General features: G+C 47.8%; 1 protein-coding gene across 1 annotated transcript in view; it reads right to left on the reverse strand.

Moving 5' to 3' along the window:
• The window catches only part of MED17 (mediator complex subunit 17), a 41964-nt gene that overhangs the window by 22598 nt on the left and 4504 nt on the right, over positions 1–14862 (reverse strand). The window contains exons 3-5 of the mRNA XM_088455733.1: positions 10177–10396; positions 8863–8999; positions 6206–6290 (exon numbers count right to left, since the gene is read on the reverse strand). Coding sequence (XP_088311859.1) covers positions 6206–6290; positions 8863–8999; positions 10177–10396 — 442 coding nt within the window. The remainder of the gene's footprint in view (positions 1–6205; positions 6291–8862; positions 9000–10176; positions 10397–14862) is intronic.

Genomic DNA, 14862 nt, shown 5'->3' on the forward strand with positions numbered 1-14862 from the left:
TTATATCAGGGATAGTGACTACCTCCCCTGCTGAGAATGTCAGCCTTTTCTTATATCCGGGATAGTGACTACCTCCCCTGCTGAGAATGTCAGTCTCTCTCTTATATCCGCGATAGTGACTACCTCCCCTGCTGAGAATGTCAGCCTTATCTTAAATCAGGGATAGTGACTACCACCCCTGCTGAGAATGTCAGCCTTTTCTTATATCAGGGATAGTGACTACCTCCCCTGCTGAGTATGTCAGCCTTTTTCTTATATCCAGGATAGTAACTCCCTCCCCTGCTGAGAATGTCAGCCTCTCTCTTATATCCGGGACAGTGACTACCTCCGCTGCTGAGAATGTCAGCCTCTCTTATATCCGGGATAGTGACTCCCTCCCCTGCTGAGAATGTCAGTCTCTCTCTTATATCCGGGATAGTGACTACTTCCCCTGCTGAGAATGTCAGCCTTTTCCTTGTATCCGGGATAGTGACTACCTCCCCTGCTGAGACTGTCAGCCTTTTCTTATATCAGGGATAGGGACTACCTCCCCTGCTGAGACTGTCAGCCTCTCTCTTATATCCGGGATAGTGACTACTTCCCCTGCTGAGAATGTCAGCCTTTTCTTATATCAGGGATAGTGACTACCTCCCCTGCTGAGAATGTCAGCCTTTTCTTATATCCGGGATAGTGACTACCTCCCCTGCTGAGAATGTCAGCCTTTTCTTATATCCGGGATAGTGACTACCTCCCCTGCTGAGAATGTCAGCCTTTTCTTATATCCGGGATAGTGACTACCTCCCCTGCTGGGAATGTCAGCCTCTCTCTTATATCCGGGATAGTGACTACTTCCCCTACTGAGACTGTGAGCCTTTTCTTATATCAGTGATAGTGAAAACCTCCCCTGCTGAGAATGTCAGCCTCTCTCTTATATCCGGGATAGTGACTACCTCCCCTGCTGAGAATGTCAGCCTTTTTCTTATATCCGGGATAGTGACTACCTCCCCTGCTGAGACTGTCAGCCTTTTCTTATATCCGGGATAGTGACTACCTCCCCTGCTGAGAATGTCAGCCTTTTCTTATATCTGGGATAGTGACTACCTCCCCTGCTGAGAATGTCAGCCTCGCTCTTATATCCGGGATAGTGACTACTTCCCCTGCTGAGACTGTCAGCCTCTCTCTTATATCCAGGATAGTGACTACTTCCCCTGCTGAGACTGTCAGCCTCTCTCTTATATCCAGGATAGTGACTCCCTCCCCTGCTGGGAATGTCAGCCTCTCTCTTATATCCTGGATAGTGACTACCTCCCCTGCTGAGAATGTCAGCCTTTTCTTATATCCGGGATAGTGACTACCTCCCCTGCTGAGAATGTCAGCCTCTCTCTTATATCCGGGATAGTGACTACCTCCCCTGCTGAGAATGTCAGCCTCTCTCTTATACCCGGGATAGTGACTACCTCCCCTGCTGAGAATGTCAGCCTTTTCTTATATCCGGGATAGTGACTACCTCCCCTGCTGAGAATGTCAGCCTCTCTCTTATATCCGGGATAGTGACTACCTCCCCTGCTGAGAATGTCAGCCTCTCTCTTATATCCGGGATAGTGACTACCTCCCCTGCTGAGAATGTCAGCCTTTTTCTTATATCCGGGATAGGAACTACCTCCCCTGCTGAGAATGTCAGCCTCTCTCTTATATCCGGAATAGTGACTACCTCCCCTGCTGAGAATGTCAGCCTTTTTCTTATATCCGGGATAGGGACTACCTCCCCTGCTGAGACTGTCAGTCTCTCTCTTATATCCGGGATAGTGACTACCTCCCCTGCTGAGAATGTCAGCCTTTTTCTTATATCCGGGATAGTGACTACCTCCCCTGCTGAGATTGTCAGCCTCTCTCTTATATCCGGGATAGTGACTACCTCCCCTGCTGAGAATGTCAGCCTTTTCTTATATCCGGGATAGTGACTACCTCCCCTGCTGAGAATGTCAGCCTCTCTCTTATACCCGGTATAGTGACTACCTCCCCTGCTGAGAATGTCAGCCTCTCTCTTATATCCGGGATAGTGACTACCTCCCCTGCTGAGAATGTCAGCCTCTCTCTTATATCCGGGATAGTGACTACCTCCCCTGCTGAGAATGTCAGCCTTTTTCTTATATCCGGGATAGGGATTACCTCCCCTGCTGAGAATGTCAGCCTTTTCTTATATCCGGGATAGTGACTACCTCCCCTGCTGAGAATGTCAGCCTCTCTCTTATATCCGGGATAGTGACTACCTCCCCTGCTGAGAATGTCAGCCTTTTTCTTATATCCGGGATAGGGATTACCTCCCCTGCTGAGAATGTCAGCCTTTTCTTATATCCGGGATAGTGACTACCTCCCCTGCTGAGACTGTCAGTCTCTCTTATATCCGGGATAGTGACTACCTCCCCTGCTGAGAATGTCAGCCTTTTTCTTATATCCGGAATAGTGACTACCTCCCCTGAAGAGAATGTCAGCCTCTCTCTTATATCCGGGATAGTGACTACCTCCCATGCTGAGAATGTCAGCCTCTCTCTTATATCCGGGATAGTGACTACCTCCCCTGCTGAGAATGTCAGCCTTTTTCTTATATCCGGGATAGTGACTACCTCCCCTGCTGAGAATGTCAGCCTCTCTCTTATATCTGGGATAGTGACTACCTCCCCTGCTGAGATTGTCAGCCTTTTTCTTATATCCGGGATAGTGACTACCTCCCCTGCTGAGAATGTCAGCCTCTCTTATATCCGGGATAGTGACTACCTCCCCTGCTGAGAGTGTCAGCCTCTCTTATATCCGGGATAGTGACTACCTCCCCTGCTGAGAATGTCAGCCTTTTTCTTGTATCCGGGATAGTGACTACCTCCCCTGCTGAGAATGTCAGCCTCTCTTATATCCGGGATAGTGACTACCTCCCCTGCTGAGAATGTCAGCCTTTTCCTTATATCCGGGATAGTGACTACCTCCCCTGCTGAGAATGTCAGTCTCTCTCTTATATCCGGGATAGTGACTACCTCCCCTGCTGAGAATGTCAGCCTCTCTCTTATATCCGGGATAGTGACTACCTCCCCTGCTGAGAATGTCAGCCTTTTCTTATATCCGGGATAGTGACTACCTCCCCTGCTGGGAATGTCAGCCTTTTTCTTATATCCGGGATAGTGACTACCTCCCCTGCTGAGAATTCAATCTTTTTTGTATAGAACTGCTTAGGAAATAGAAGTTTCTGGTTACTTTTATTTTCACTCATTTCTTGCATACAAGTTCCCACTATTCATTTACAGGCCAGGGACATGCTGGGACTTACAATTTATCAGCAGCTGGAGATTGACCTATCTGCACTACCACCTACGTGACCAGTCTTATGAAGAGCGTAAGCTCTGTGCTTGCCCTAGATAAGAGTCCGGGGGCTGCACCATGCAGGCGTTTTCCCCGAGGCTCCGCTGATTCTGGAATACTGAACCAGCAAATTAATTCTGCTCGCCACTTTAAAACAGCGGCAGATGGGGTCGAGTGAACACTAACGCCACAAGTCTGTGGCTGCAAGAACAGCTGGAGGAGCCCCAGGAAACCAGCAGCATATTACCATCCCATGGGTAGGGAGAACTTCAATAAAATATACTTAGTAGTGCAGTTTTAATGGTAAGGAAAAACTAAATAAAAGCCATGTTCACCTATAACTAGGTTTCTATAAGGGCAGACTAGATGGACCAAGTGGTTCCTATCTGCAGTCAAATTCTACGTTTCTATATTACCCTGCTGTACTCTATGTCACTGACTCCCAGATACCACTGGAATTTGTCCCGATATTTCAGGACAGGGGTCTTTGGCATAAAACTCCCCTCTGTGGACCACCTGGAGGATTTATAAGAAAATAAATAATTGGAAGATCCCTTATGGACTACACTAGCTTTATACACAGAAAATGTGTTACGCTAAACCTCTGTAAGCCGGATGCACTTTACCACTGGTCCCCCACCACTGTCCTTTATATGCTGGACCTCCCCATGCTCTGCAAACAGCTGTAAAACAATATATTGCCGATAGTCTCCCAATATGCTAGAAATCTACAGAAGATTTCACTAAAAGTGCCCAAAGGTCTAACATGTTTTGGGAGCGCTGGCATGGGACTCGCCCAGACATGACTCTGTAGCAGGGGTGGGCAATAGGAGGCCCTCCAGCTGTTGTTGAACTACACCACCCAGCATGCCTTGCAACAGTTTTAGCTTAGTCAAACAGCAAACCCGGGGCAGGACATGCTGGCATGTGAAGTTCCACAACAGCTTGGGGGGGCACTTATAGCCCCCCCTACTCTGGAGTGTGCTACATACACTGACACCGAGTACACCTGTTGGCATTACGATGTTTAAAATTATACTCAATTACAGAAGACTGCAACTGCTTTCAAATGACCCCATCTAATTCCATTCCCCTTTAACGGCCTCCCTGGTTACCACATCATCATTCACTTACATATAGCCCTAATTACCACCCAATGTTGCTTACCTAGTCCTTATATATAGTATCTAATTTCTTCCCATCTATTATTCTCCCAGCTCCAAATGTACTCCCCACCCTCTGCCTAACTGGTTGCCCATCACCGTCATGGCTCTCCCATGATATGCCTGGGTCCCTTTAAACGGTTTAGATACAGCACTTTGCTTGTAGCACCCGCTTTACCTAATCTCCACGCTGGACTGTAACGCCTTTATTTTACACGAACGCTAAACTGTGGATGGTGTTGTAGTAAGTACACATCTTACATACTTGCTACACTCTGATAATGAAAGTCCCGGTTCTTCTACCAGTATGTCTTTTTAATTTAACCTCTTTATAGCAGGTCACTATTGTACTCTTATGGAGGGGACACACAGTCAGACTTGGAGACGATCAGATAACGATATCGAACATCCAGCACATGCACCAACCCCCCAACAACTATAACGACCAGCGATTAACGATCACGGGTCCCTATAGTAACCAGGCCAACCTGGTCGATATCGACCAGGTTGGCCTGCATGCACGGGCGATGGTCAATACTGATATCGACCATCCGTGCCCGAGCATCGACCATCGTTTGAAGGGACCAGAAACTGGTCGATTTGAACGATAACGATATATCGATTTCGTCCAAATCGACCAGGGAAATCTGACCGTGTGTATGCACCATTACATCTACTGTCTATATATAAATGTATTGTTATTCGACACAAATTATACATATATTTTATTAAACTAATTGGCATATTTTATAAACGCATGGATGCCACAGGATAATAAATATACTGGGAAGAGTGGGGATGCTTAAAGTGGAGACAATGATAAATGTATGACTCCAGTTAACCCCTTTTACTCCTCCGTTACACTATTCCTGTATACATCATGTGGCAGCACTGTTATGGGTAGTGTCAGATTAACTGTCTCACATGTCTAACAAAGGGAATTGTACAGTTAGTAAAGGAGAGTGACCACGAGAACCTGTGGGATTGTCATAATAAGAGATTATAACTTAAAGATACATTATTGTAATAAGGTTCCATACAAGAATTTACTGTAATAGACTCTGCTGCCAATTGCTGAAAGACAAAGGGTCAGTCTCAAATAGAAATGTCCTAATCCTGTTCCTGTTTTCCTATTGGCTGCGGTTGAAATACCAGTGACAATAGCCGCCGCTTGTGTGCACCTCCCTCCCTAACATGTAACTTGCTGCAGCGGGCTGACAAAGAGCAATGGTGGATTTGTTTAGTGGATAAAAATCGTTACTTTATGTATATCATTCAGCTCAACAATAGCCTTAAGACCAGTCCACACTAGACTATGTCTAGTTTGTACCGTCCTCGTAAGCAATGGGGGGGTGCCGGCATTGGCAAGTGCATACACACTTGCCGATGACGGTAGGGACGGCGATGTCCATGCTGCATTCCGCAGAATGGCCCTCGCTAATGATGTCATCCGTCGGAACGGCATGCAAGTCCCAAGGGCGATGTCGCGGGAGTGCGCATAGTCAGCGACATTGTGGGTACACACTAGACAATGTTCAGAATGTGTTGACCGATCCGGCCGGATCGGACGACATACTGTCTAGTGTGTACCCGGCATTAGACATAGGTTAGTGGTAAATAGTGTTCTAAAACAAGATGTTACGTTAAACACAAAACAGGCTATGAAGAACACAAGGATATGAATCTCCCAGGATGAGGCCCATTGGCGCATGTACCTGGTTTAGCTTTAGGCACTGGGCGTTTGAACAGATTTATCGTGCCGAGGTCACCGATGTCCGACGATTGCTTCTGAATGGAAACCTACAGTAGAGGCAAATCCCGATATTAAACTCCAAGCACTGGTCATCCGATATTTATTACTCTGCTTCATATAAAATATAATCATTGTGCCTGTATGAGAGATGCACTTTATATTAACCTTGTACTTTCAAAGGCTTAATCTGTTCTCAGCTTGCAGACTAAACATGCACCTAAGGCAGCCACAGTGTGTTCACATGTTCCCTCTGTGTTAGTTTTAATGGGAGTCACTTATTATTTATAATTTTATTCTACCAAAGAAAACAGAAGAATTTTTTTCTGGTCAATTATTGCCCATTAAAAGGGGAGAAAAACAGACAAAACTCAATGGATTTAGGGAATAACTAAATATACAGGATCTTTGGTAGCCTTATGCAGACAATAATAAATGTATAGGTCTTTTTATTTTTCCTTACTGTAAATTAGTAATGTTGTTCTATAACACCAGGGCTGCTGTGGCAAATACAAGTCCTGTAATAAACTTGGGTGACCCTTTATTATGCGTTTCAAGATAATGTCTATTTCAGTGCTTTCATTACTAATACCCTTCATTATTCCGGGTGGCTATTCAAATGAACCGTTCGCTCTTTGCGGTCTGTTCACGCCTCTAGGTCTGAACGAGCGAACAAAACTTGCGGTCGTTTTTTAGGGAAACTACGCCCCCTGGCCGCTCGCATCCTACGTACTGTCCGCTATTTATTAGATTAATCGAGTACATCGACCAGGGTATGAACTGCTCGCTATTCTTGTGGCTGGTTTTTCCTACCGCAATCTTGCGAGCAGTTCTGGACTATAAAATAACCCAGTGACGTGGTCAATGACGCTGCTGTATTAATTATGCACACCCATAAAACGCCCGCTTTGACCTTTAAGCACGCCTGCGATCTGATCTCCACTCCCCGTTTTCAAGCAACTTCCCGTTACCACCCACATACGCCTCATTCTGTCACTCAAAATAACAGGCATTCGCTATTTAGCGAACAAACGATTTTCGGCCGCACTGAATGGTTCGCGCATGTGTATTACGATCCGTACGCATGCGCAGTTGTGCAAACATCGCTCGGAATGAACGAGCGGCCGCTTACGAGCAGACCCGGAATTTTGGCGGAAAAGGGGTATAGGTTACAACTGTATTTTTTTTTTTATTTACTACATAGAAACGAACTGTTATCAAGTATTAGTAGCGCTATTACTTCCCTGTACATCTTTCAAGAAACTGGATTTCTTCTTCATGCCGTAGGGGACACAAGCTTAGACCATGGGTATAGGCTGGAGTAGGAGGAGTCCAGGCACCAACTAGTTAAGCAAGAGCCTATGCTCCTTCCCCCCTATAACCCGCCCTCAGCCCAAGGCAGGCCAGTTTAGCTTGGTGCCCTGCAGAAGCGGGCACTGCTTTTAGAAACTGCTTTTAAAGCAGTCTAGCTTTTTCTTTTAATTTTATATTGTTATGAGTGGCAACCAGTTTAAGCTGCTTAGCAACGGTCAGTTGCCATCGCAACCAGCCTCGGTTGCCTAGCAAAGGTCGGTTGCCATGGTAACCAGCCTACATTGCTTACCAACGCAAACCAGTTAAAATTGCATAGCACCGATTGGTTTCCATGGCAACCAGCCTCAGTTGCCTACCAACGGTCGGTCAACATGGCAACCAGCTTAAATTGCCTGGCAAAAGCCTGCTGCTGAGCAATGGTCGGTTAACATGGCAACTAGCTTAAGTAAATTGCCTGGCAACAGTCGGTTGCTGAGCAATGGTCGTTTACCATGGCAACCATCTTAAATGGCATTGCAACGGTCGGTTGCCATGGCAACCAGCCTCAGTTGCCTAGCAACGGTCGGTTGCCATGGCAACCAGCCTCAGTTGCCTAGCAACGGTCGGTTACCATGGCAACCAGTATCCATTGCGTAGTAACTGTCATTAGCCATGGCAACCAGCTTAAAATTGCATAGCAACCTGGACTGTTAAGCTGGCCACACATCTAAAGATTATCTGTCCAACCAGCCAACTAGTTGATTGGTTGGAATGAAAATCTGGTAAGGTATGGAAGCAAATGACAATCAGCAATTTACTCCCAAACGCTGGAAAATGGACAAAAACTGTTGTTTGAACAAATAGTTTAGATCAAACATTTAACAAACTTGTCTGATCGACCATTTTCATCTGTTTTCTGGCATTTAGGAGCAAATTGCTGATCATCATTTACTCCCATACGTTACCAGATTTTCATTCCAACCAATCAACAAGTTGGCTGTAAGTTGGTCTAGTGTGTGGCCAGCTTTACGGTACCTTGAGGACAGAGTTTGGGAACCAGCGCCTTAAGCAGCACAAAAAAAAAAAAAAAACTGGCTGCTGTAGGCAGGAGATGGGGTATGGGGGGAGGAGGAGTCTGTGCTGGTTCAAACATTAACTCTTTGGTGCCCATACTCCTCCAGCTCCACCTATAGCCAAGTTTTCAGTGTCCCCCATGGATGATAAATGGCTTTTCTCTAAGTTATCCAGGTAAATTTGTAATTTATGACTTTATGTAGACACGTCCAGGTTAAAGGTTATTTAAAAGCAAGACATCAGTTCCTGTAATACCTTTAAATAGGAGGACCCTTCTAAATCACTGGGGATGTGTACATCCAGGGGGCAGAAATCTTCTGATATTTTCTTATCTAAATCAATGTCCGTGTTCTTTATAACTTCAAATGTCCCGTGATGAGGAAAGAGTGAGCCTATAACAGTAAAGACAAGGAGAATCAGACCTGCACAAAAGAGCACCAACAGCCCAGGAGGATTGTTTTGTTTTTTAAATCAAGTCATCTTTAGAAGTTTTGTGAAGACAAACAAAAAAAAAACAGAGAACGACCTAAAAGAAAAACCAATGGAGGCAATGTAGTCTAAGGGGCATATTCAATTAGGTGCAAGCATAGCAAAAATCCGGCACCTGCTAAATATTTGTTATGCAAATGGGTACAGAGGGGTTTTTTTTGTTTTGTTTTTTAGGTGTTTGAGGGGCGGAAGGCATTTTTTTCTTTTTTTAGCACCTCCAGAGCACGTCCAATTATTCGTAAAATCCAAGTTTTTAGGAAAAATGGTCTGGAAATGTTCTTGGACCCCGGCGGCACCCCTCCTATTGCCAAATTAAGCAATTGGAAGTTTCCAATTAGCTTAGTCAGTAATTACTCACCTTCCGAAGTGCTGTCTTCTCCCTCCTGCGTCGGGACCCGATCTCCTGCAGCAGCGGTGTATGTAAGTATGTTTTGTGAGTGTGTATATGTGTCTGTGGGTCATCTCCCCAGTGCAATGATGGTGGGGAGATGACCGTGAGCCGTGGAAATCAACAGACCGGTAAGTAAGGGTTTTTTTTCTCGCATTTTTTTAAATTGAATACCGCGGATATTGGGTGAAAGGTTTTTTTATCTCGCTAAACCTCGCCCCCAACTGATTATGCCCCTAAGTTCTAAACCGCATTCCTGGATATGGAAAAACAAACAGCATATTACCACCATACCTTTTGGGAGACAGGAGACTGAGGACAAACCAGCCCAGGAGCTTATTCATCCAGATCTCTTCTGAAACCAGACAACCGAGTTTTCCAGATACTCAGCAGTAAGATTATTATAGTCTATAGCACAAGTTCTCAAACTCGGTCCTCAGGACCCCAAACAGTGCATGTCTTGCAGATCTCCTCACATGATTACTAGTGAAATGGTTAGCTGAATATGTGGATCTTTTAAAACGTGTCAGTGAGTAATGAACTGGGTGACTCGGAAAAAGTAACCTGTGTTACCTGATACCTGCCAGGAAGATCACCACCAGTACTTATGCAGAGAACCACCCTGAAATGTACCCGTAAGCACACTATAACACCTGGGGTCTATAATCATCACCAGTCTGTAGAAGAGTTACCTGCACTCCTGTAACTCAGATCCCCCAGGATTTTATCTCCCAGTTTCCTCAGCTTCCAATGCTGGCGCAGCCTCAGTAGCTCGGAATTAAAATCGCGCTGCCGCTTGTTCTCCTGGTTCTCTGCCACAGACTTGGACAGACGCTCGGCTCCCTTAAGGAGAATCTGCGCAGCTCCCAGTAGGTATTTCCGCTTAGAAACCAACAGCAAACCGTGCTGACTCTGGAAAGAGATATACGCCGCTTAATGCACACATCTTATTTATATCCATCTGAGAAATCAGTGCACCACCATTTGTTACTGAACATATAGTTAATGAGGGCAACAAAAGACCAGTTCAACCTTTTCCATATACTAATGGCATAGACGCAAAAGACAAGACGAAACTCCAAGGGGCTGACGCATCAAACAGTGAAAACATTGGAGAAGTTGCCCATAGCAACCAATCATCTCTGAGCTAGCATTTATCAAATACATTCAATAAAATAGCTGGAAGTTGATTGGTTGCTATAGGCAACTTCGCCACTCTTTTCACTGCTTGATACATCAACCCCCTAGAGTAGTGATTCCCAATCTCGGTCCTCAAGGCACACTAACAGTCCAGGTTTTAGTGATTAGCATGCTTAAGCACAGATGGTTAAATCAAAATAACAAGAGATATGGTAAGAACTTACCTTTGTTATCTCTGTTTCTACGAAGTCCATAGGGTCCACAGGGTTGACCTTGGGGTATAGCTGGATCTGGATCCACGGGCACCACGCAGTTAAAGCTTTGCTGCTCCCAGGATGCACTTGGGTCCGTCCTCCTCTATACCCCGCCCCCGACCACAGGCACCTCAGTTGGTAAGCAGCTAAGGCCGGAGGAGGAGACTAAACAGAGAGAAGGAAGACTGGAACACACAAGAAACCATACTCACAGAAATGGGAGACGGAAAACCGGTGACCAGTCACATAGCCCATATGAAGCCAGGTGCGTCAGGGCGGGCGCCTTGTGGACCCTATGGACTTCGTAGAAACAGAGATAACAAAGGTAAGTTCTTACCATATCTCTTGTTTTCTACTTCAGGGTCCATAGGGGGTCCACAGGGTTGACCTTGGGGATGTCCCAAAGCAGTTCAACTAAGGGCGGGGACGCTCCTGTGCTGAAAGGAGCACCCGGCGACCGAAGGATGCATCCTGAGAGGCAAAGGTGTCAAACGCATAGAACCTCAAAAACGTTTGAATAGAAGACCAAGTGGCCATCTTACACAGCTGAACAGCGGAGGCGCCACGTCTAGCAGCCCAAGAGGGACCCACAGAACGAGTGGAATGAGCCTTAACAGAGGCTGGCACAGGTAAACCCTCCTGTTCATTAGCCTCACAAATAACGGAACGAAGCCAACGGACTAACGTTTGCTTGGCCGACCCCTCTCCACATAAATTCTAAGTGCCCGGACTACATCTAAGGAAGCCTCACCAGCTGAAAGATCAGGTGACTGAAAAGCTGGCACAACAAGTTCCTGATTAATGTGGAACTTTGAGACCACTTTGGGCAAAAACTCAGGACGAGTGCGGAGCACCGCTCTGTCCTGGTGAAAAATCAGAAAAGGAGGGCGACAGGAAAGCGCCCCCAATTCTGACACCATCCTGGCCGAAGCAATTGCCAGGAGAAAAACGGTCTTAAACGTCAGCCACTTGAGCTCCACCGACTAAAGCGGCTCAAAAGGAGAACCCTGCAAGACCCGTAGTACCACCGCCAAGTCCCAAGGAGCCACCGGAGGCACAAAGGGAGGCTGGATCCTGAGAACACCCTGGAAAAAGGTGTGAACATCTGGCAGTGTAGCAATCCGTCGTTGAAACCACACGGACAAAGCAGACACATGAACCTTCAGAGACGCAAGGCGTAAGCCGAGGTCCAAACCTGATTGAAGGAACTCCAAGATTCTGGAAACCCGGAACACCTGAGGATCATAGCTTCTGGATTCACACCACCGAAAGTAAGTGTGCCAAACCCTATGGTAAATCCGTGCGGAAGCAGGCTTGCGTGCCCTAAGCATGGTACCAATGACCGAACTGGAGAAACCCCGAGACCTTAAGACGGCTGTCTCAAGAGCCACGCCGTCAAAGACAGCCGACCCAGATCCGGGTAAAGGCAGGGCCCTTGAGACAATAGGTCCTGACGCTGAGGAAGAAGGTACGGAGCGTCGATGGAGAGGCACCTCAGATCGGAGTACCAAGGACGTCTGGGCCACGCCGGAGCTACCAGCACGAGCGTGCCGCCGTCCTGCTTGAATTTCCGCAGAACCCGAGGAAGCAGGGATATCGGAAGAAACAGATACGCCAGGTGAAACGTCCATTTCACTCGGAGCGCTCATTCTCCTCATCAGACATGACACAAACTTTTTGCAATAAACGTGTATCACCGAAACGAGGCAAGGCGTATAACACCCACACACTCCCAAGTATGCAACACAAACAGCCTACAATCTGGTACTGAGTAGCACACCGCTGTATGTGACGGACCTCACAAATACGTAGATCTATATAAGTGAGGTACACAGAAAGAACACCCCTCCCCCACGCACCTGCGGGCCGTAGTGGAAGGAAAGGGATAGGTAAAAAGCTGACAGTAAGTAGAAAAAGCACAGACAGCAGCACTAGCAATAGTCACATACCATGCAGAGAAGTAATACTCACTACACCTTCAGCTACAATCAACCTCCCAGATTCAGTGTCTGGGAGGGCTATAGCGCTGTGAACACTGTCCTGATCAGGGGAGAGGTACGCAGGGGGACCGGTCCACTGGAAGCCTGCCTGGGAGCTCTGCGTTGCTGCCTGGGAAGATGGCCGCCGGAGAGCTCTGAGGAGGAGTGGCCGAGAGAGCACAGCCCAGCGACGCCAGCACGCTTGAGAGAAGGTGCGCTGGGCTGAGGGGAGGAGCCGCTCAAGCAGGGAAGGCTGCCTTCCCTGCTAGTATGGAACCCCAAGGACGCCGTTCCCTGCCGGCCTTACACCCTGGTGGTCCAGCGGACACGCGGGGTAATCCACAGAGGGGGGAGCCCGCCACCGCTACTAGCGCTGCCGGTCTGTCCCCAGAGACCGGCGGCATAAAGACAGCATAACTTCCCCCGGGCGCAGCGCTGACAGCGCTGCACGCGGCTTACCTGGCCCCTTGAGTCCGGCAGCAGTCTGTGGGAGGTCCCGGAGCCACGCTAGCACTGACTCCGGGGTCCCGCTGTGATCCCCGGATCAGTACCGGCGTCGCAGCGCCAGCGGGGCTTGTTGGAGCGGCAGCATGGACAGTCTTATGCTGCCGCTCTGAAGATAGTAAAAATAAAATAATAAAATCTTCTTTTAAAAAAATAAAAATAAAATGTAAATAAAGCTTAGGGGCTGCTTATGCAGCCCCACTGCTCCAGGGTGACCCGACTCCGGCCAGGCACCAGCTAAAACTGAGGTGCCTGTGGTCGTGGGCGGGGTATAGAGGAGGACGGACCCAAGTGCATCCTGGGAGCAGCAAAGCTTTCACTGCGTGGTGCCCGTGGATCCAGATCCAGCTATACCCCAAGGTCAACCCTGTGGACCCTGAAGTAGAAAACTAAGGTACTAATTAATTCACCTGTGCTCAAGTATGGCTATCCTTAAAACCTGGACTGTTAGTATGCCTTGAGGACCGTGGTTGGAAACCCCTGCCCTAGAGAGCAGGACAGTAATGTGGCCCCTGCAAGGGACCGGAAGATAAATGTAATTAATGAAACCACAAAACTTAATGCAGTAATAAAAATAAATTATAACTTCCACTAACATGAGTGAGGGGGGGGGATGGCTGTTTTAGCAGGGTGCGGCACCCTGCCCTCCTTCTGGAGGGCAAAAAGCACCCTACCCTCCAGAAGGAGGGCAAAAAGCACCCTGCCCTCACAGGCTGCGGGTGCAGTCTTCACCCGCGGGACGCAGTGTCCCGCGGGTGGAGAAATGTGCGGTGACCCGGTCACCGCCGGAGAATAGACGCCGGGCGCATGCGCCCGGCATCTGTTCTCCGTCTGCAGCGCTTGGGGGCTGCCCGGCATGTCCGTAAGTGCCGGGCATGCCCCCAAGTATGATGAAAAAGGGGACGTGTCTTATAGACACGCCCCCTTTTATGGCCACGCCCCCTTTTCGCCCACGCGCACAAAGTTGCCCTCTCTAGCTCCGGCACCCTGCCTGCCGCCGGAGCTAGAGTGAACACTAGCCAAGTTTAAGTTGGTTAAACTTGTTTTCCACAAGGTCGAAAATATCTATCATAAAGCTGATTATCCGGGGTTGCACTGACTAGCGTGACAGCTCAGGTGTCCACTTAAATTAATAAATGACTGAAAGACGACGATTTTTGTAAAAGGTACACTAAAAAGCGAAAACAGACACTGCAAATAAAAGAAGACACAGCCTAACTTGAGATTGTGTTCACGCTAGGCTCTGTATCGGACAGGGCACCAAAAAAAAGGGGCGTGGCTCCCGAGGCGGCGCCTGGTCTCGCATCACTTCCCCTCTCTCCGTCACTCTAGGGAGCATGTCCAGCAATCACAAAGACGCTGAGCTGCCCCCAAGCTCTCCACGCACTGTGAATAGATGCCGCATGGACACAGTATTTATTCACCTTCTGAGGTGTGCTCCCCCAGTCCCCCGTCCCCTCCCCCCACTGGAACACTTGGGACTGCGGGGACAGTGAGAAGC

Source organism: Taudactylus pleione, unplaced genomic scaffold (assembly GCF_031769625.1).
Source record: "Taudactylus pleione unplaced genomic scaffold, aTauple2 ptg000667l, whole genome shotgun sequence".
In the NCBI taxonomy this organism is placed as follows: domain Eukaryota; kingdom Metazoa; phylum Chordata; class Amphibia; order Anura; family Myobatrachidae; genus Taudactylus; species Taudactylus pleione.